The sequence below is a fragment of the Aotus nancymaae genome, unplaced genomic scaffold, assembly GCF_030222135.1.
Source record: "Aotus nancymaae isolate 86718 unplaced genomic scaffold, 86718_ANA_hifiasm-v0.15.2.pri h1tg000036l, whole genome shotgun sequence".
Taxonomy (NCBI): Eukaryota; Metazoa; Chordata; class Mammalia; order Primates; family Aotidae; genus Aotus; species Aotus nancymaae.
This window is the reverse complement of record NW_026988450.1, coordinates 18,618,964-18,642,782: the sequence shown is the minus strand read 5'-3', so window position 1 is coordinate 18,642,782 and position 23,819 is coordinate 18,618,964. Positions and strand designations below refer to the sequence as shown.

Sequence of the window (23,819 nt, the reverse complement as noted above, 5' to 3'; positions counted from 1 at the left end):
TGTCATCCTATATACAAGAAGGAAGAGAGACTGAGCAAATAAAGCAGGAAACTACAGAATCACACGAGGAATAGAAAAATAAAATTGAAATCAAAATAAAAATCTACCAGAGCATCCATTTGAACATTAATTTATTCATTTACTCCTAGTACTTATTCATTTACTATTTATTCATTTACTCAATATTCACCTACTATTTATTCATTTACTCAATAAGGCATCAATATGCCTATCCTTCCAGATGCTCCAAAGTAAGCACTGACTGTATACTATGTGCTGGTTATTATTAATCTGCCTGAATATCAATTTCTTACCCTTTAAAAGTATGGAAACAATAATATTCTCACATGGTGGGTTGTGGGGACCCAATGAAATCCAAGAAAATGAGACTGATGAATTGTGTTATTAGTAAAGTTCAGAAATGGTAAGATATCTTTGTCGTTATTATTACTCAGTCAAAAAGCAAGGCAAAACCTTTTTTTCCATTAGGGTAAAAAACAAATGGACAAATAAAAAAGCCCTGTTGTTTAACTTCGCTCATGGATTCAGTCATAATTTAAAATTTCCAAGTGTGGTACTTTGTAAAAGGGGTCACAAATTATTTCCCTCCCTGTATCCACACTCTTGCAATATAACTATGAGACCCCTACCATCAAAAGTAGAGTCTATGTCTCTACCTCTTAAATCTGACCTTGCCAGTTACATGCCTGGGGCAGCAGAAAGTGGGAAGCTCTTGCACGTTCCCCCTGTCTTCCTGGAACTCTGCAAATCCATCATGTGAACAAGAGCAGGCTAGCCTCATATATGACAAGAGATATGCAACCCAGGCAGCACCATTACCTCAGGTAACAGCCACTCGAATGTTACATATGTGAGAAAGGCCACCCTAGATCACCTGTGCCTAGCCAATCCACCAGCTGACTGCAGACACAGAGGCAAACCCAGCCAAGATCGATAAAACCTGGCACAGACCAGCAGAACCGCCCAGATGACACTAGACAGGTAAACAATAATAAATGGATGTTGTTTCATGCCACAAAGTTTGGGGAATTTTTTTTAACACAACAAAAGCTAACTGATGTCACAAATAATTACTCCGGTTATATTTTTAGGAACAAATCCCTACCAAAATCTAGTTAGTGTAATAGTATTTTTGCATATATATGCACACACACACATACTTTATGAGAAATAGATTAAAATAATAAAACGAAACCATTCAACATATCTACATATCTCCAAATCTACATAAAGAGATGCCCATCAGGCTAACATCAAACTGTTCACTGTAATTAAATGACATGTAGTTGAGTTTTCCCAATCTTTATGATCCATTTCCTTCCAAATGCATTTTGAATGAAAACCTTGTTGAAATATTTCATACATTTTCCTTCTTCATTTATATAATTTTTCATTCATTTTTGCCACAAATACTGGTTGAACATCTATATGCCAGCCACTATTTTAGGCATTTGCTGATGATCAAAATAGGCATAGTTCCTGCCTTTGTGACATTTATAGTCTATTATCTGCAATTTAGAAACATCACATATTTAATTGTCCTTCAGTGTCATTTTCCATTACCAATATGTTTTGAGCTTCCACTAAGTGCATGATAAAAGTGTTTTCATGTAAGATCTGTAAAATGTTTACATACATTCTTGTTCATAAACAAAATGTAGACACAATTAACTTTAACAAAACCTGCTCCCTTTCTCCTTTTTAATAACATTTTTAAAATATATATTTGTATATGTTTTCATGGTTTCACTTATAAGAGAATATGAGTGTGTGTATACATATATGTGTGTATATATATATTTGCATTTTTGTTAAAATGATGTGAGTATATTTTTTAATCTTTCCAAGGGTTTAGAGAAGGTGGGGATCATATTTCTATTTTGTAAATGGTTGAAGGCATTATCTTCATATTTCAAGACCTATATGATCCTGGGCTACAATCACTTAAATATTTTTTTAAAAATGCAAAATGTTACCTGAATATTCAAGAAGAGCCAGGAGTATCCTACACTTTACCTCTGCAGGGAAAGAAAACACATCAGTTAATTGTTTGCTCTTTCTGCCACAAATACCACATTTTAACTGTGCAGTCAAAATTAGTAAGATCTTATTATACTAGGTTGGTGCAAAAGTAATTGTGGTTTTGCCATTACTTTCAATGGCAAAAACAGCAATTACTTTTGCACCATCCTAATATTAGATAATAAAAATCAATTCACTTGACATGTTACTCCTGCCTGTTTGCCTACATAAATTCTATCCATTGTTCAGGATCCTGAAATGTCTCTGAATTATATCAGTCAATGAAACATCATTCAAATTCTGGCAGCTTTTTAGGTCATCCTTAGCTGTTTAAGCCTGCTTGGTGTTCTGCAAGCTACAACTGTTGTAGTTGCTATCAATAAACTGTCAAATCATATTTTTGCTACTGCTATTTAAACTTTCTGTTTCTGTTTGCTACTGCTATTGAAACTGCTATTTTGCTATTGCTATTTAAACTTGTGTGTGTGTGTGTATACATATATATATGCTCTTCTAACCCCAAACCACACAAGGCCAATCACAGATGTTTGATAAATGTTTATGAATTTCATATTAATTGCTATTTGTCCAATGAGTTATGCACCATTTGTTTCCAACTTTAAATAATTATAGTTTATGTGCAATAGGTAAATTTAAAAACTTACAAAGTTCCTGCTAAATGCTTAAGATTATGGGAAACAAAAAAGATTAAGCTGCATCTTATTCTAGACAGATTCACAATAGAGTCAGAGAGACAGAATAAACTGAAAAAAAAATGTGATACTTAAAAGGGCGCTAAATTTTACAAGTGAGACTGAAAGAACAAAAGGATTTCAGAGGCAGGAAAGTACAATAAACTAAGAGTCATAAGACTGATGTTATATACTACTTTGTGGCTTCAGAAAATTGCTAAATTACGGCCAGGCACAGCGCCTCATGCCTGTAATCCTAGCACTTTGGGAGGCCAAGGCGGGCAGATCACAGGTCAGGAGTTCAAGACCAGCCTGGCCAAAATGGTGAAACCTTGTCCCACTAATAATACAAAAATTAGCCTTGTGTGGTGGCGCACGCCTATGGTCCCAGATACTTGGGAGGCTGAAGCAGAAGAGTTGCTTGAACCTGGGAGGCAGAGATCGCAGTGAGCCAAGATTGTACCACTGTACGCCAGCCTGGGTGACAGAGTGAGACGCCATCTCAAAAAAGAAAATTGCTAAGTTACTTTGAGTCTCAACTCATTCATAAATGAAGATAACATCTACCTTATCTATTTTGCAGGTCTGTGTAAAATATAAGTGAGAATATGTATGAAAAGTCTTTGAAAAATATTTAAAGTCCTATATACAAGTAAAGACTGTTATCATTGTAATCTGAGTCTGGTCAAAGTTGATATAGAATTCTAAATGAGACTAGAAAATATTTCATAAATATTTTAAATTATGTCTGAAATTTAAAATCGTGACTGTCAAGAAAGGAGATACATATTCTAAGGGTGAGAAATTGTGCTAGCAAAGGAATATAGTAGAGAATGAATAACAATTATCTAACAATATAGCATAGAGAGATTTTATTATATCATTAAGAGACTGAGATTGGGATATGATTGGAAAGCCCTACTGAAAAATGGCTTCTAACAGATTGATGAGTTTAGTCTTACCTAACAGAAAATCACTACAAGGTTCCATGACACGGTAGTGAAATTATGAACATGATATTTTAGAAAGATGAATCTCACAATAGTTATAAGAATCAGAAAAGATAGAGACAGGGAGTTTAGCCAGGAAAAACATTGCAATTACTGAAGTGTGATGAAAAAGGGAAAAACTGAAGAGACACTCTTTAGAGTATTAAAACAAATGCAGGGAAAAAATTTTAATGTAGGTTGCTAAAAAGATATATGAGATTTAGATAAAAGCATTTTTCTTTTTAGGGAACAAAAAGTTGAAAATGTGTTCACTAATAAACATTTGAATTTAAGGCGATGGTGGGCCACTCAAATAAAAATATCTTAATTCAGCTGATAATATGAGGCCATAACTTACCTCAGAAATTAAGCAGGAGATAGGCGTCATCTTAGTGACACCATACAATTAATCTGTCCTAACTTAATTCACTATCTTCTCTGCTCTCTTCTACCCACAGTTTAATTTGCTATGAATGGGTGAGTATATAAAGACACAATTTTTGAATGACACTGTAACAGTTCTTTCTAAATAAAGATCATTGAATCACGACACCTTGATATCATATGTGGTATACAGTGGATGGGATATTTTGAAATCAGAGACTAGGAAACATCAGAAATGGGATCATCCCAGCTACTTATATAAACCAAGAAATTCTGGCCTGGTAGCACCAGATTGAATTAAATCCCAAGATCTAAGCTTCCATTAAGTCATTCCCTATATAAAGACAGTCTGGGAAGTAGAATGAAAATGACTTTAAGTTGAATAGGATAAATTCTTGCTGCACTAGAGAAGTTACTTCAGAGTGGCTCCATATAACAAGCAACTGATTTCAATGATCCTAATGCTGTTTCCACTCCCAACAGGAACAGACACCACACAGATTACCAGGAAATGGCAGCATGTCCTCTCCCTTGCATAGTCCATTGGGATGAAGCAAAAAGTAATCATTTTTAAAGACTCATTTAGCATGATGACAATCACAACTCTTACCCAAAGAGCTCACTGAAACTCACTGAAATTTGCAACCAGAGATGCAACTTAAATTCTACAGAGAGCCCTCCCCATACCATTGACTATAAGACTCTCAGCCCATCCAACCACACTCAACTAGCTGTTGGGCTCCCAATGACCAAGAGTGGCACCCATATTCACAACACACATTAACCTATCCATCAATCAGCATGTGTATATAGTTATCATTCTTATAGCTGCTTATTGTGACATGAGTTACAAAGAGTACAAAAGCAGGACTTGAGATGAAAATCTAAGCTTCTTAAAATGAGTACTTTTTGAAAAATTGAACTTTTTATCCTGCGTCGTAAATGTATTTTTTTAACTTTTATGTTCAAAGATACATGTGCAGGTCTCTTATATAGGTAAACTTGTGTCACGGGGGTTTGTTGTACAGACTATTTCATCATCCGGACATTAAGCCTAATATCCATCAAGTATTTTTCCTGATCTCCCTCTTCCTACCCTTCACCTTCTGCTAGTTCCAGTGCATGTTGTTTGTTCCTCTCTTTGTGTCCATGTGTTCTCATCATTTAGCTTCTACTTGTAAGTGAGAACATGTGTTTTTTAGATTTCTGTTGCTATGTTAGTTTGCTAAGAATAATGGCCTCCAGCTCCATTCATGTTCCTGGAAAGGACATGATCTCATTTCTTTTTATGGCTGCATAGTACTCTCTGGAGTATATGTACCACATTTTCCTTATCCAGTCTACAGCTGATGCGCATTTGAGTTGATTTCATGTCTTTGGTATTGTGAGTAGTCCTGCAATGAACATACATGTGCATATATCTTTATCAAAGAATAATTCATATTCTTTTGGGTATATACCCAATAATGGGATTGCTGGGCCAAATGGTATTTCCATCTGGTCCCAGGCTTTTTTTTGGTTGGCAGGCTATTTTTATTACTGATTCAACTTTGAAGCTTGTTATTGGTCTGTTTAGGGATTCAATTTCTTTCTGGTTCAGTCTTGGGAGTATGTATATGTCCATTCATTTATCCATTTCTTTTAGATTTTGTAGTTTATGTGCATAGACGTGTCCATAGTTATGCTATTTATGTGTAAATACACATAACATGATAGTTATGTATATTTCTGTAGGGTCAGCAGTAATATCTCCTTTGTCATTTCTAATGTGCTTGTTTGGATCTTCTCTCTTTTCTTCTTTACTAGTCCAGCTAGAAGTCTATCTACTTTATTAATTTTTTTCAAAAATCAACTCCTGGATTCATTGATCTTTTAAATGTTTTTTTTGTATCTCAATCTCTTTCAGTTCAGCTCTGACTTTAGTCATTTCTTGTCCTCTGCTGCCTTTGGGTTTTGTTTTATCTTGGTTCTCTAGTTCTTTTGGTTGTGGTATTTGCTTTATAAATCAAGATCTTTTAACTCTTGGATATGGGCATTTAGTGCTACAAATTTCCCTCTTAATACTGCCTTAGCTGTATCCCAGAGAGTCTGGTATGTTTTACCTTTGTTCTCATTAGTTTGACAGATTTGTAAAGCAAGTTCTTACAGAACTTCAGAGAGACTTAGACTCCCACACAATAATAGTTGGAGACTTCAACATCCAACTGTCAGTAGACAGATCACTGAGGCAGAAAGTTAGCAAAGATATCCAGGACCTGAACTCAGTACTGATCAAATGGTCCTGATAGACATCTACAGATATCTCTACCCAAAAAAACAGAATATACATTCTTCCCATCACCACATGGCACATGCACTAAAATTGATTACATAATCAGACATAGAACACTTATCAGCAAATTCAAAATAAGTAAAATCATAACAACCACTCTCTCAGACCATAGCACAATCAAATTAGATATCAAAACTAAGAAATTCACTCAAAACCATACAATTACATGGATATTAAATAACTTACCTTTGAATGACTTTTGGGTAAATAATAAAATTAATGTAGATGTCAAGAAGTTATTTGAAACTAATAAGAACATTACAAATTTCTATCTGAAAGATAAAATTGTTCAAACCAAAAAAAAAAAAAACAAAGCAGGGAGAGGGTTTAAGGATTTTTCCATTCCTAGCCAATATGCATTTAGCCTAAAAGAAATACAAAATCTCAAAGATGATAAGAACAACTATAGAATTATAATTTCTACTAGTGTCATAATACTGGCATCTATTCAGTAGAAATATGCCTTTTAGTCAGTAAAGTATATGCTTAAAATTCGAAACTATAATTGTTCAAAAATGGATTTTACATTTATGCTATTCATATTTTGGAGAATTATTTAATTTTTAATAAAGGCTACAGTAATCAAAACAGCATAGTACTGGTACCAAAACAGAGATATAGACTGATGGAACAGAACAGTGGCCTTGGAGGCAACACAACATATCTACAACCATCCAATCTTTGACAAACCTGACAAAAACAAGCAGTGAGGAAAGGATTCCCTGTTTAATAAATGGCATTTGAAAAACTGGCTAGCCATTGTGCAGAAAGCAGAAACTGGACCCCTTGCTGACACCTTACACTAAAATTAACTCCAGATGGATTAAAGACTTAAACATAAGACCTAACACCATAAAAATCCTAGAAGAAAATCTAGGCAAAACCATTCAGGACATAGGCGTAGGCAAGGACTTCATGACCAAAACACCAAAAGCATTGGCAACAAAAACCAAAATAGACAAATGGGACCTAATCAAACTCCACAGCTTCTGCACAGCAAAAGAAACAGTTGTTAGAGTGAATCAGCAACCAACAGAATGGGAAAAAATTTTTGCAGTTTACCCATCTGACAAAGGGCTGATATCCAGAATTTACAAAGAACTAAAACCGATTTACAAGAAAAATACAAACAAGCCCATTCAAAAGTGGGTGAAGGATATGAACAGAAACTTTGCAAAAGAAGACATACATGAGGCCAACAAACATGAAAAAATGCTCATCATCACTGGTCATTAGAGAAATGCAAATCAAAACTACATTGAGATACCATCTCACGCCAGTTAGAATGGCGATCATTAAAAAATCTGTAGACACAGATGCTGGAGAGGATGTGGAGAAATAGGAACACTTTCACACTGTTGGTGGGAGTGTAAATTAGTTCAACCATTGTGGAAGACACTGTGATGATTCCTCAAGGACCTAGAAATAGAAATTCCATTTGACCCAGCAATCCCATTACTGGGTATATATCCAAAGGATTATAAATCGTTCTACTATAAGGACACATGCACACAAATGCTCATTGCAGCACTGTTTACAATAGCAAAGACCTAGAACCAACCCAAATGCCTATCGATGATAGACTGGATAGGGAAAATGTGGCACATATACACCATGGAATATTATGTAGCCATCAAAAACGATGAGTTCGTGTCCTTTGTAGGGACATGGATAAACCTGGAAACCATCATTCCCAGCAAACTGACACAAGAACAGAAAATCAAACACTGCATGTTCTCACTCATAGGTGGGTGTTGAACAATGAGAACACATGGACACAGGGAGGGGAGTACTACACACTGGGGTCTGTTGGGGGGAAATAGGGGAGGGACAACAGGGGGTGGGGAGTTGGGGAGAGATGGCATAGGGAGAAATGCCAGATACAGGTGAAGGGGAGGAAGGCAGCAAATCACACTGCCACATGTGTACCTATGCAACAATCTTGCATGTTCTTCACATGTACCCCAAAACCTAAAATGCAACAAAAAAATATATATATAGCCAAAAAATTCCAGCTGTCAAATTCAAAATATTTTATCACAAGATAGAATCACTATGATTTATTTGGGGGATTATTCCATATCTGTACAAATTCCTTTCTACTAATCTCTAAACAATACTTAAGTTGTTATATTTGAGTATAAGTCTATGTAGAAGATTTAATAATCACATAAAATTTAAACCATCTCTGTCATTTAATAAATGTGGAAGTTGAAGCTTAATGGAGTTAAGTGACTAGCTCAGACTCCATTTGGTATAAGGAGCTGTCTTTTCTCAGCAAAATTTACAGCTCTCTTTAATTTACCCCCCTTAAGGTAATAACTGCAGTTATATTGTAATTCTGCTAAATACCATTAGATACTATTTACCACATCCAACTGACATAAAAAGGAATAAAAATATAAACACATGAATAGTATTTATTGTACAGGTTTCTCAACCTTAGCACTATTAACATTTTGGATCAGATAAATCTCCCTTGTGAGGAACTGTCTTGTACATTCTAGAATGTTCACCAGCATCCCTGGCCTCTATTTAAAGGTCAGCATCACACCCACAATTGTGACAACCAAAAATACACCCAGATGTTGTCAACCACTGGTCTAATCACTAGGAAGAAAATAGCTGAGTTAGATGTTTTTAAAACTAGAAGAATTTCTCATTTCAACTTTTTCACCATAATCATTTTGAAACCTCTCAGGATTTTCTACTTAATCATCCTGGTTCTAAACAACATGCAATCTCTCTCAGTGAAGTCACCTCAAAGTTATATATCTCCAATTTACAGGTTGCACCAATTATAGAATGTCATGTAAATAATGTTGTGGTAGTTAATAGCAATCAACTTAGACCAACACTTCTGAAATAAAAAAAACTAATGATGCAACCTATGGAATTATTTTGATTCTCATACAGCTTCACAACTGATTTTTTTTTTTTTTTTGTATAAACATTACCTTCATGCCTTTGGTAAATCCTTTAGAAATTTTTTTCTGATATTGTCTCCTATTAAAAAGTCTTAAATTCTCTTCATGTTTTATTTGTCTTCATAACTTTGAGCCCTTATTTTATTCACTGAGAATATTCTCCATGATGTTTATAACCTTGGTACACAAGGTCCTATGAGTTTATTCCTTCTTGCCCTCTTCTTCCCTAACCATTTTCAGTACTTTTATTTTCTTCACAACAGGACACACTGCAAAAAGTAATCAAGCACTACCAATCTTTTGGTTTTAGTGGGTTTTAAAATGATTATTGCTAATATCATGCAACGTTCTTTGCTTTTCATGCTGACCTTCAACGAATTTCCTGATGTTCTGAGCAAGAGTCCGGACGCTGCTGGGAAGATTCCAAGGATCTTGCTTGATATGAAGTCGTAACCTTTTTGGACAACTCAGCTTTGGTTCCATTTCCTGTTGAAATTCTAAATAAACACAGAAAATCTCTCTTAAGTCTCAACTAATTCCCAAACAATGAAGCCTTCAGGCTTCAAAACCTTCTTCTGTCACTGCTATCCTAGACTATTGACATGGTGGGTATTTCTTTTGCCCTACCATCAGAAAATCCATTATATCTAAAAAGTCAAATCTTAATGTTATTTTCTTATAAATGTTTAAACAAAGCAAATTTAGATGAAAACTCTACTTTCATTATCCCAAACTAGTTATTTGTCAGAAAGTGGCAGCTCTATTTTTTCTGTTCATCAACTCTCATTCCCCACACTCTTTCCTCACCACTGGGAAACAGCCAGCCAAGGAGGTATTACGCTTGGTTTCAGCAAAATCACCTTTATGATTATCTATCTTGGATTAACTCATTTTTGCTCAGCCTGGCCCCTGTAGGTATTAAACATTTTACACTTTCAAAGAAATGTAAAAATTTATATGCTATTTTTTCTACATATTCAAAAATTATCAAAATAGAAGTAGTATTCAGTGAATTACGAAACATGAGTAACTGGAATTGTTTCTTTTATGAAATGCTCTTGCTTTTTTTCCCTAATTGCTTCTAATAGTAATTTTTCAAGTCTTACCTTGCAATCCTCGGCCTGGTGTGAGATACTTGGTTTGGTCAAAGGCCCTCACAACAGCCTGCCCTTTTAGGAGATTGGTAATTGAATCCACCTGTCAATAGCAGAGATTTCTGAGTTACATACTTCTCACAGCACATAATATATATTTCTAAGAGCAAATCTTATAAAATCGTTTTTTTCTTAAAGCAACAATTACTGTTGAAACCCTGTGATGGTTGTGAAATCGATTTTTCAGTAACGTATTAAAATAAATGCATCTGATAACATTTGCAATGATATTTCTTACTATCTTACCATATACTTAATACAAAATATAAATTTACCTCACCAAAAAAAATAAAAGCTCTGGAGTTTGTTTGTTTTTAACTAAAAGTTATTGGAATCCTTTTCAAAGGGGTAAAAGCTTCTACTACAAATTTTGGTTATGGCTATATAATTTGTAATGTAAAGCACCAAAATTAGCATCCAAGGCAATATCCTGTACTTTTAAAACTTAGAAATGCTGAGCAAGAAATGTCATAAAGCTTTCTGAAATCAAACAAAACAACAACAACGAATACTAAACAGGGTAACTCCTATGTGTAAAATAGTAATTCTCCCAGGACTGTAAAATACTTGATATTCATGACAATCCTTTAGGTAAGTTGGCTGAAGGAATGTTTAGTCCTAGTTTAAATGTCAGAAATTGAGGTAAAGGAGGTGGAAGGACTGATTGAAGCCTTTCTGTTCGAACTCCGAGTTCCTTTTACTGCACCTAAAAAAGGGACTCCTGACAGTTCAGTTGTGGAACAAAAGCCCCACAAATGCCCGATTATACCTGGCTGAAAAGATGCTCAAGGCAACTATGTATCTTGTCCTGTTTATCATGAGAAATGCGAACACTTAGGGGAAGTTCATCACCTAGATGTCAAAACAAAAACAAAACCAAAAACATAAATCATTCAACTTAAGTTTAACATTCCAAAATATTTTAATATTAAATAAAATGTAAAAATTAAACACAAGCTCTTATTCCATGCACAGTTCTCATGTTCAGAAAAAGAGTTTCAAAAGATTTCATAGCTCCTGGATGTTACTATTTCTTCTGAAAGCAGAGTGCCTACCAGAAAGTACATTTGTTAATGATTCTTTCAAATCATGTTTTTTCAATGGTTGAACAGTTGAAATAAACTGCATAATCAAAAATTAAGATTTTCCCTAATTGGATGAAAAGTCTTTGTTCTTAACACATACAAAATAACGTATTTATAAGATAGTTATATCAATCAGTGTTTCTCTCATTATCCTCAATCCTCATCATCCACATATAAAGCTAGTGTAGGTGCACCTGCTGTCTTAAATGTCCTAGCTTCAAACTCCACACCTGCCCATCCCTATCAACAATGCCTAATACTTTCAGTATAACATGTAACACTCTTATCCTTCGCAGAACCATAAGAGATCATAAAGCATATCTGAATATTAAAATCAGTTTCCTTCTTTCATTGCTTTTTAACTTGCTATCTTCAAATTAGGATTGGAAAACAGACTATCAAACACATAAAACTCCACAGCCTTCAGAAGAAGCCCACACAGCTCACACTGTGGTTTCAGATTTCTGGCCTTCAGAATTGTGTGATAAATTTCTGTTGTTTAAGCCACCCTGTTTGTGGTGCACTATGTGTAGAAATGCAATGTGTACGGCCACAGAGAATGACTGATAAAAGGTAAAAATAAAAATTCATATGGATCTCATAAATTAAAAACTTAAAGTTATCTCTGATAGGACTAACATCGAAAAGCTCACAGGCCTTCACCAGCGAACACACCTGAGTCCATTTCGTCACTGTGGAAATACGAGCTGCACTGGCTGCTGCAGATGCTCGTGAAGGAGGCGATGGAATTTCTATTGCTGTTGCAGTCACTGAAAATAATAAGTTTCATGTTACTACTGTAAGAGTGCATCTGCCCAGGTGTCCCTGTAATTTCTTATTACATAAACATATCAGTTATATTTATTAATATGTTTTGGAAAAACTATGAGAAAGATAAACCTGTTCAAGTTAGTCTATCTTTTGAAAGATGGCATGTTTTGATTCAATTATATTTCATATTTTCTTGTATCATATAATCTAATCCTAAATGAATTTTTTAAGAGCAGTTAGTTACAAAACTAGGAGTCACACTGAACTTAAAATTCTTTATAACCTATTTGATGATACATGCCAGTAATTAGATAACTTGCAAATAGAGACAAAATACTGTTTTGTGATTTCTGTCCCTTTCTGGTAGCTTAAATCATAACTTACTGGTTACACTCTGAGCTTCCTTAGGGAGGATAGGAACCTTGTCTGTCTCCACCTCAGAGCTTTTAGCACAGGGAAGTGCTTGATAATGATGAATGCCCGAGGAAAGAAATGTTTAAAATGTTTGTGTGTGAACAGGGACAGACTTCAGAAATAGTGCAGGAGATAAAATATTTTCTTTCCTCTCAGAATAAGTAAAAAGGACTTCCTTAACTTTAAATTTACATTTAAAATTTCTATCTTTGCCTAGAAGGAAACTGTCAGGGTAATTTTAATTATCTGATAACTAGAACTTGAGGTAGGTAAGTATTTTTAGACATGTAATTTCCCACTGGGAAAAAAACCCCACAGATTCCTATTCAAGAGCAGGTTGGGATGCTTAGAAGCGAAAAGGAAATGAAGTGATAAAAGTGGTTAATCTGTCTCATCTATTATTAAATCTCTAGAATAATTAACTCTTATGCATTCATTAAGATCCTTTTTGGAAACTTAGAAATTGGAATAGTAGAGTAGTTAAGAGACAGACTGGGAAGCCAGACCACATGGTCTCATAGGGAAATGATATGAGCCCCCTGGGCTTCAGCTTCCTGATGCATAAAAATAGAGTTCCTATTGGAACCTGCCACTGAGGGTCACAGTAAGGATTATGTGAAATCCTCCTCTTCCTCCATGTGTTTGGTAAAAGCATATTTTTAATGTTAGCTCCTAGTTTGTAGCTAGTTATTCTCTGAGGAGAACAACTTTGATTACTATTGAATCAATATCTTTTCATAGCAAAACACTGCATAATAAGTGAAGAAGACAGTTTTTGCTTTCAATTAATATAAATGAAAAAGATGTTAAAGTTGTACACACAGCTTATGTGGCTGGTTATGATAGTCCTCAGTGAAGTGTCAGGTGATACAAGGAGTCAAGGAACAAAAAACACTTTCAATTAAGGAAGTTCATTCGATGAGACATCATTTGAAAGTCTAGTAGGAAGACAATAGCAGAGTTCGGAGGGAAAGTATTTGGGGTTGAACTGGATTTCCCAACAAAATTCATAAGGTTGAAAAGAGATCCCTAGTACTGCAGAATGTGACCTTGTTTAGAGATAGGCTCTTTACAAAGGTAATCGAATTAAAATGAGGTCATTAGGGTGTGACCTTAAGCCACCCTATAACATGTCCTTATAAGAAGGGGAAATTTGGACACAAGACACATCTGGAGGGGAGATGATGTGCAGAGACACAGGGAGAAGATGGCCATTTACACATCAACGGCCTAGCATGGATCCTTCCTCCACAGCCTTCAGAAGGTGCTCACACAGCCCACACTGTGGTTTCAGGTTTCTGGCCTTCAGAATTGTGTGATAATAAATTTCTGTTGTCTAAGCCACCCCGTTTGTAGTAATCTGTTACAGTGGTCCTAGAAAACTAATACACAAGGTATCCAAGAAACGAAAACACACAAATCCTGTCACGGAGGGATGCAAGTGGCATTAGTCCAATTAGTTTGGAACATAGAAAATGAAGAGAGAGAAAAAACGGCCAAAAGAACTCCTATTCACTACCCAATAAACCAGTGACGGAAACAGTTGAAAAAGAATGTTAATTCTGTATAGGCACAATTTTCTTACTTACCATACATGTCACACAATCCATATACAGAATAACTCTCCCAAATTAGGCCCACACAAGTAGAGAACAAAATGCTTTTTCCAAGCTACTCAGATTGGAAAAGGGAAGGATTTGAAATATTACACTGTCCCACTACGCTTTGTCTGAGGTTGATAACAACAGCTGATTATTGTAAAAACCAATTTAAAAAAATCAAAAACTTTTTTCAAGATCTTTGTGAAAAATCCAGCATCACATTTGACTTTGTTGAGAAAATGAGTTTGGGGAATTAGTGAATTACCTGTAAGAATCTCTGTTGCTGATGGTATCATGACCAGAATCTTCCTGCTCATCTCCTGCTACATTAAAACAGACTCGTTTGCTGTTTCTTTCTCCCTTCTCATTGTCACTGTCTGTTGGTATTACGCACTCTGATGTCTTACGTTCTAATTTAGGAGAATATGTTATTGAAGACAGAAGGCTGCAATGTAATATTAAAAAAAAATGTACATTTTCAAACTGTCCACTATAGATAACTACCTTATTTGTTGAATACAATAGGCTTACAAATACTTCTAGAGTATTTAATGTTTCATATCAAGTAAATATTCCATTGCATAAAAAGCATGTCATTCAAAGTTCACTTTTTCTTCACAAAATAAGTCATACAATTTAGATCAGAAAGTTTCACTGAAATCCAGTTTGTGCCATGTATGACTCCAGCTAAAACAAACTGTGATAGTTTTATTTGACATTCATAAAACAGGGATATAAAACAGGGATAATAAGAATAACTGGCTTCCATGACTGCTGTGAGAATGAATATTCCTGGTGCATAGTAGATGTCACCTCTAGCCCCTGGCCATTAGCACAACTATCACCACCTTATGAAAATACTCAGTTATCTTTAAAGTGCTAGCCAAATATTAAGCCCAAACTGTAAATGTGCCTTAATGTCCTCACTGGCTCACCTTCAGTATTAAAAACGCACCTACCCCTCTACCTGTGCCTTGGGTTTGCCCAGGCATTCTCTATTTGGCAGGGAGAATATTGGATTGTCGATCCTCCTCCCTGCTCATACAAACAGGAGTCCTGACCTTGGGGATTGCAAGACGCTAAGCAGAGTCACACACAATGTGAGGATGGGGTAACTACAGTCTCATCTGCAAGCCAGCCAGGATGAAATGTCACACATCTGCCCACAGGAAGAGCTCCTCCACTTGACTCCAGCCTAAAATGCCACAGTCAGACTGAATTGTGTGAAACCGCTGAGGACTTTGGGTACCTGCTGACTCCAACACTCTAGGCTTGAACGTTTGGCTGTGGCACGTTTCTGTTACAACTAACTCAAAATTAGGCAAAAATGGAATCAAACTTTATTATCGAACAGCATGCTAAAAAATTTGCAAAATGAATTAAACCATGTCTAAACAAAGGACCCATGTATGGCTTCTCAAGCCAATAGCCATCTTCATGTTTACTAAACACCTGTGATTTTTCAGTTCCAATTAGTAGCACATATCTTGATCTGCAATGTAATGTTTGTTATTCCAAGACTATGAAGATGTCTTATACCTCCTATGCATATTCCATAATGTCAAACTCAATGCCGTGCACTTAATAAATACCTGTTAAGTGATTTCGCTGACTCATTAAGCACATTTATTATACCATGCATTGTTCTTGGTGCTGTGGATATAGTAGTTTATAAAACACACAAAAGGGCTGGGTGCAGTGGCTCACGCCTGTAATCCCAGCACTTTTGGAGGCTGAGGCAGGTGAATCACCTGAGGTCAGGAGTTTGAGACTAGCCTGGCCAACATGGTGAAACCCTGTCTCTACTAAAAATACAAAAATTAGCCAGGCTCGATGGCGTGCACCTATAATCCCAGCTACTCAGGAGGCTGAGGCAGGAGGATCACTTGAACCCGGGAGGCAGAGCACAAAGCCCCTGCTTTTTGGAGCTCAAATTCTACTAAGAGAAGACAAGCAATAAACAAATAAATTTTCTAGTATATCAAATGACAGCAAATGGTAAGGAGAATTGCAGGGAAGGAAGCATGAAGCTATTATTTCAAACAGGGCAGTCAGGTCAGGTCTCACAGTGAGGTGAAATCTGAATAAATATTTTGACATTTTATAGTTTTTAGACACCAGTGAAAATTGAAGGATCTATGTTACATTGCTCAAGGCCCTGTAAACATTTTTAATAACCAAAAGCTATGGATATTTAAACACAGTTTTTCCTCTTCAGAAAGATACTTTTATATCTTGTAAGACAGATTGTCTATTTATTCACCCTCTCCACCCAAAAGATTAAAACATTAGACTAACTCCAATTATCCAAGCTCCATGCTGCACAGACAGATGAACTTTGAATACCAAAGACGAAAAAAAGTGCAAGAGTTCTCATTTTGCAAAGAGGCCTCTGTGCTTACGTATCTTTTAAATTAGAAGTCATGGGGCTAAGCATAATTTTTTTTCAAAGTTACATGAATTGTGTTCAGATATTTACTTTTCATTTAAAACAGCTGCAATCATACTTGTGTTGACCTTCTGGGAACAAGTGTTAGGTTTGCAAACAAATGATAGAAAAACTGTTTTTTTAACACCATGCTTTGCATAAAACTTCTAGATTCTGAAAAGCAACAAAAAGGCATCAAACCATAATATTTGTGCTTGCAGAAATCCATTCACTTTTCTTCATATACAATATTAAGTTACCTACTAAATGTCCATTAATTAATATCTTCAGCAGCATGCAATTCCAGGTGAATCTCCTCCATTTGCTATTGATAAAAAAAAATTTTGTATACAGTATGCTGCAATGACCTGTGGTTTTTTGAAGTTTTTTTGTTGTTGTTGTTGTTTTTCTTGAGATGGAGTTTTGCTCTTGTTGTTCAGGCTGGAGTGCAATGATGCGATCTTGGCTCACTGCAACCTCCACCTCCTGAGTTCAAACAATTCTCCTGCCTCAGCCTCCAGAGTAGCTGGGATTATAGGCACGCACCATTACACCCAGCTAATTTTGTATTTTTAGTAAAGATGGGGTTTCATCATGTTGGTCAGGCTGGTCTTGAACTCCCAACCTCAGGTGAACCACCCACCTGGGCCTCCCAAAGTGCTGAGATTATAGGCATGAGCCACCTTGCCTGGCAACCTGTGTGTTTCTAAACATTACCATAATCGCTAACATCTGTTGAGCTTTTGTGACAGTCACCATGCTAAATATTTAACAGGTATTCATTTAATCTCTAAAACCACTTTATGAAGTAGGTATTATTATTATTTTCCCCATTTTAGAGGTGAGGTAGGCAAGACATATTGTTGCATACATATCCTGTGCAAATGAAGCAGAATTCCCTCTCCCTGCATCGAATTTGCACACTCTGGAGGGAGTAGGTTGCATCCCAGTGTTTTATAACTCAACTCACAGAAGTACTGTGAGAATGAAATCAGCCAATATATGTAATAGTGTAATCTTTCCTGGCACATAAGCACTTATGAGAAAGTTGGTTTATATGATGTACCCCTCTTTTTGTACATTTACCAGCAAAATGTTTGGGAAATCTCAAAGATAACTCCACCACCACCACCATTCCTATCTGTAACCCCCAGGTTACTAACTGTCTTAGAGTACGGTTTGTTCATCACTCAACCCTGGGGCATCCGGCACCTGCAAAATGAAGCCTGTTCTCAAATTCCCCATCTTCACCAGGCCCCGATACTCTTCATTCATTTCCTCCCTGTGAGAATACACATATCCTCAATTTAAAAATCCTGTCAAAGGTTTTGGACATTAATTATTTTTCCTTTTACTTATTTCTTGTACCGAAATGTCATTACCCAGTAAATAGTCCATTAAAGGACAAAAGTCTTTCACTTTCCAAAGTGAAACCAGAATCACAAATCCTCGATTAAATTCATTACATCATCTTACCTCATGTAAGAGGTAATAGACAGCAAATTCATCTCTAACTTCATCTTTGGATCTGAAGCTAAGTAGGAGGATTTAGTGAAATGCCTATATGTTAAAGGAAATTTCATTTCTAAAAGAAGTATTCCCAGGTGACAGAATAACCGGACTTTATGATAAGGCAAGCTCAACCTCAGGACCTTTCACAGGAATGAATCGCTTCTAGAAAAGCTAACACTGAGATGTTACCAGGCAGTTTCTCTTAAAACTTGGCAACACATCTGAGATCTGTTTCTTCACTTGCAAAACCATCTCTGTCTGACAAACAATAATTACCATAGGGTGAGACAATTGTTCAGATACTAGCTTTTTAAACAATTTGTTAACCTTGACTGCACAGCAGCATCTCTGAATATTTAAGGCAATAGGGAATCCAGGCAATTAAACAACCATACTGTTTTACAGTGATTATACTACACACTAAGTTGTATGGAACCTATTTATACTTATAATTAAATTACGTTGTGTACCCAAAGAAGACTAAGGTGGTTTCTCCAATCATTTGCTCACTTTCTGCCACTTTTCTATAAACACACATGGTTGGGTAAAGGTTTTTAGAATAGCAGGGTAGGGAAAACTTCAGTGAAAAATAATCAGTTTAAATAGTTTTAGTTAATAAAAAATAGTCTGCAACTAGTGCCTTAAATATAAATATTTTAAACCAAATAAAAGGAGCTCCTTGGTTTACATACTTTTCCTGAAAAATATTTCTACATTACCTGAACCTTAAAAAAAGTCAATAAATTAACAAAGTCTGGAGGATTGCCAGGCAGTGCTAGGTCGTCAATGAATTAAAAATTGTCTCTGAGCAGTATCAGCTGAGGCACAATAATCCTGCCATTGACAAGACTCATCCCAAAATGGCAATAACAACTCTTGGAACTTGAAGTATGGGATTGTTCCAGATGTTTCCTTAAAATCTCTTTGAAGTTTAGGAGCTATGATTCAATGTCACTATTTATTGCCTTATTAATAAAAATTCTATATACTTCATAAATACCTCTGGGAGAAAATAACTTGTTTCTAAAATATATCATGCAATATCATTTATTAAATGAAGTAAAATATCATATCCTAAAATATAAACTTCTGTCACAAGAATTCCAAGACAATTAAAAAATGTCATGCAGATGCTTACAAAATACTACCCTGTTCTCTTAGCAATCATGAACTGTTTAATTCATCTGTAAATGGGAAAAGTCACAGAACAATATGCAAAACTAGTATATTAGAAATAGAAAAATAAAAACAATTCTAAACTACTCATAAAATTTCAGAAAATTAGCAAGGTAAATAGTAAATATTGAGGATAATTTTAAAAATATGATGCATTTAATATAATTTTGACCTCTAAATTGAAAAAAATGTATAAAATGAGAGACCATGTCAATTATGACTTCATCAGTATAACGTCTAATTACAACAAAGCCTTGGAATAAGTTCTGAATATTTTGTGTCAAAACTGAATTATCCATAAAGTACAGGATGATAGGTATATGTGTGAAGTTAAGAGTTCACATATGTAGTCATTTAAATCAACAACTTCAAGAGATCAATGCAACAAGAAGAGCTAACTATCCTAAAGATATATGCACCCAATGCAGGAGCACCCAGATTCATAAAGCAAGTTCTTAATGACCTACAAAGAGACTTAGACTCCCACACAATAGTAGTGGGAGACTTTAATACTCCACTGTCAATATTAGACAGATCAATGAGACAGAAAATCAACAAGGATACCCAAGACTTGAACTCAGATCTGGACCAAGCAGTCTTAATAGACATACACAGAACTCTCCACCCCAAATCAACAAAATATACATTTTTCTCAGCAACGCATCACACTTATTCTAAAACTGGCCACATAATTGGAAGTAAACACCTCAGCAAATGCAGAAGAATGGAAATCATAACAAACAGACTCTCAGACCACAGTGCAATCAAATTAGAACTCAGGATTAAGAAACTCACTCAACACTGCACAACTACATGGAAACTGAACAACCTGCTCCTGAATGACTACTGGATAAAGAATGAAATGAACACAGAAATGAAGATGTTCTTTGGAACCAATGAGAATGAAGACACAAGGTACCAGAATCTCTGGGACACATATAAAGCAGCGTCTAGAGGGAAGTTTATAGCACTAAAAGCCCACAGAAGAAAGCAGAAAATATCTAAAATTGACACCCTAACGTCATGGTTAAAAGAACTAGAGAAGCAAGAACAAACAAATTTAAAGGCAGCAGAAGACAAGAAATAACTAAGATCAGAGCAGAACTGAACAAGGTAGACACAAAAAAACCCTTCAAAAAAATCAATAAATCCAGGAGCTGGTTTTTTGAAAAGATCAACAAAATAGACAGACTACTAGCCAGACTAATAAGAAGAAAAGAGAGAAGAATCAAATAGATGCAATAAAAAATAATAAAGGCAATATCACCACCGATTCCATAGAAATACAAACTACCATCAGCAAATACTATAAACACCTCTATGCGAATAAACCAGTAAATCTAGAAGAAATGGAAAAATTCCTGGATACTTACACTCTCCCAAGACTAAACCAGGAAGAAGTTGAATCCTTGAATAGACCAATAACAAGGTCTGAAATTGAGGCAGCAATTAATAACCTACCAACCAAAAAAAGTCCAGGACTAGACAGTTTCACAGCCAAGTTCTACCAGAGATACAAAAAGGAGCTGGTACCATTTCTACTGAAACTATTCCAAACAACACAAAGAGGGAATCCTCCTTGACTCAATTTATGAGGCCAACATCATCCTGATACAAAACCTGGCAGAGACACAACTAAAGAAGAAAATTTCAGGCCAATATCCCTGATGAACATCAATGCAACAATCCTCAATAAAATACTGGCAAATCCAATCCAATAGCACATCAAAAATCTTATTCATCACGATCAAGTCGGCTTCATCCCTGGATGCAAGCCTGCTTCAACATATGCAAATCTATAAACGTAATCCATCACATAAACAGAACCAAAGACAAAAACCACATGATTATCTCAATAGATGCTGAGAAGGCCTTCGACAAAATTCAACAGTGCTTCATGCTAAAAACTCTCAATAAACTAGGTATTGCTGGAACATACCTAAAAATAATAAGAGCTATATATGACAAACCCACAGCCAATATCATACTGAATGGGCAAAAACTGGAAGCATTCCCTTTGAAAACTGGCACAAGACAAGGATGCCCTCTCTCACCACTCCTACTCAACACAGTATTGGAAGTTCTGGCCAGGACAATCAGGCAAGAGAAAGAAATAAAGGGTATTCAATTAAGAAAAGAAGAAGTCATATTGTCTCTATTTGCAGATGACATGATTGTATATTTAGAAAACCCCATCATCTCAGCCCAAAATGTACTTAACTTGATAAGCAACCTCAGCAAAGTCTCAGGATAGAAAATCAATATGCAAAAATCACAAGCATTCCTACACACTAATAAAAGACAGAGAGCCAAATCATGAATGAATTCCCATTTCACAATTGCTACAAAGAAAATTGAAAACCTAGGAATATAACTTACAAGGGATGTGAAGGACCTCTTCAAGAAGAACTACAAACCACTGTTCAAGGAAATAAGAGAGGACACAAACAGATGGAAAAAGATTCCATGCTCATGGTTAGGAAGAATCAATATTGTGAAAATGGCCATACTGTCCAAAGTAATCTATAGATTCAATGTTATCCCCATCAAGCTACCATTAACTTTCTTCACAGAATTGGGAAAAAAAACAACTTATATTTCATATGGAACCAAAAAAGAGCCCACATAGCCAAGACAATTTTAAGTAAAAACAAAAAAAAAAAAAACAAAGCTGGAGACATCCCACTACCTGACTTCAAACCATACTATAAGTCTACAGTAATCAAAACAGCATGGTACTGGCACCAAAACAAATGTATAGACCAATGAAACAGAACAGACGCCTCAGAAATAATGCCACACACTTAAAATCATCTGCTCTTTGACAAACTTGACAAAAACAAGCAATGGGGAAAGGATTCCCTATTTAATAAATGGTGTTGGGAAAACTGGCTAGCTATATACAGAAAGCTGAAACTGGATCCCTTCCTTACACTCTATATAAAAATTAACTCAAGATGGATTAAAGACTTAAATGTAAGACCTAAAACCATAAAAATCCTAGAAGAAAACCTAGGCAATACCTCATTCAGGACATAGGCATGGGCAAAGACTTCATGACTAAAACACCAAAAGCAATGGCAACAAAAGCCAAAATAGACAAACGGAATCTGATTAAACTAAAGACCTTCTGCATAACAAAAGAAACTATCATCAGAGTGAACAGGCAACCTATAGAATAGGAGAAAATTTTTCCAATCTACGCATCTGACAAAGGGCTAATATCCAGAATCAACAGAGAACTTAAACAAATTTATGGGAAAAACTCAAACAACCCCATCAAAAAGTGGGCAAAGGATACAAACGAATACTTCTCAAAAGGAGACTTTTATGCTGCCAGCAAACATATGAAAAAAAGTTCATCATCAATGGTCATTAGAGAAATGCAAATCAAAACCACAATGAGTTAACATCTCACACCAGCTAGAATGGCGATCATTAAAAAGTCAGGAGACAACAGAGGCTGGAAAGGATATGGAGAAATAGAAATGCTTTCACGCTGTTGGTGGGAGTGTAAATTAGTTCAACTATTGTGGAAGACAGTGTGGCAATTCCTCAAGGACCTAGAACTAGAAACACCATTTGACCCAGCAAACTCATTACTGGGTATATACCCAAAAGATTATAAATCATTCTATTATAGACACATGCACATATATATTTATTGCAGCACTGTTCACAATAGCAAAGCCTTGGAATCAAACCAAATGTCCATCAATGATAGACTGCATAAAGAAAATGTGGCACATATACACCATGGAATACTATACAGTCATAAAAAGGATGAGCTCGTATCCTTTGCAAGGACATGGATGAAACTGGAAACCATCATTCTTAGAAAACTAACACAAGAACAGATAACCAAACACCACATGTTCTCACTCATAAGTGGGAGTTGAACAGTGAGAACACTTGGACACATGGAGGGGAACATCACACACTGGGGCCTGTCAGGGGTGGGGAGCTAGGGGAAGGATAACATTAGGATAAATACCTAATGTAGAAGATAGGGTGATGGATGCAGCCAACCACCATGGCACGTGTATACGTATGTAACAAACGTGCACATTCTGCACATGTACCCCAGAACTTAAAGTATAATTTAAAAAATCAACAACTTCATGAAAAAAGTACAATAAAAAGAAGTTAACAGTGTTTCTATTATTTTTAGAATGTGGCAATTTCGGAATATTCAACAATTTCCATCCCTGGAATGGATGAGCAAGCATTATATTAGGCACTGTGCTGATTACTTTCTGTATTCGTTTGCATAACTTTGACCACAAACTTGTAATTCATTATCATTACTCA

The 23,819-nt window shown here is 35.7% G+C and overlaps 1 protein-coding gene across 1 annotated transcript in view; it reads right to left on the bottom strand.

The window, feature by feature from the left end:
• The window catches only part of PREX2 (phosphatidylinositol-3,4,5-trisphosphate dependent Rac exchange factor 2), a 290,449-nt gene that overhangs the window by 107,369 nt on the left and 159,261 nt on the right, over window positions 1–23,819 (bottom strand). The window contains 6 exon segments of the mRNA XM_012463660.2: window positions 1,998–2,039; window positions 9,736–9,864; window positions 10,474–10,564; window positions 11,291–11,373; window positions 12,282–12,376; window positions 14,658–14,837. Of these exon segments, the coding sequence (XP_012319083.2) occupies window positions 1,998–2,039; window positions 9,736–9,864; window positions 10,474–10,564; window positions 11,291–11,373; window positions 12,282–12,376; window positions 14,658–14,837 (620 nt within the window).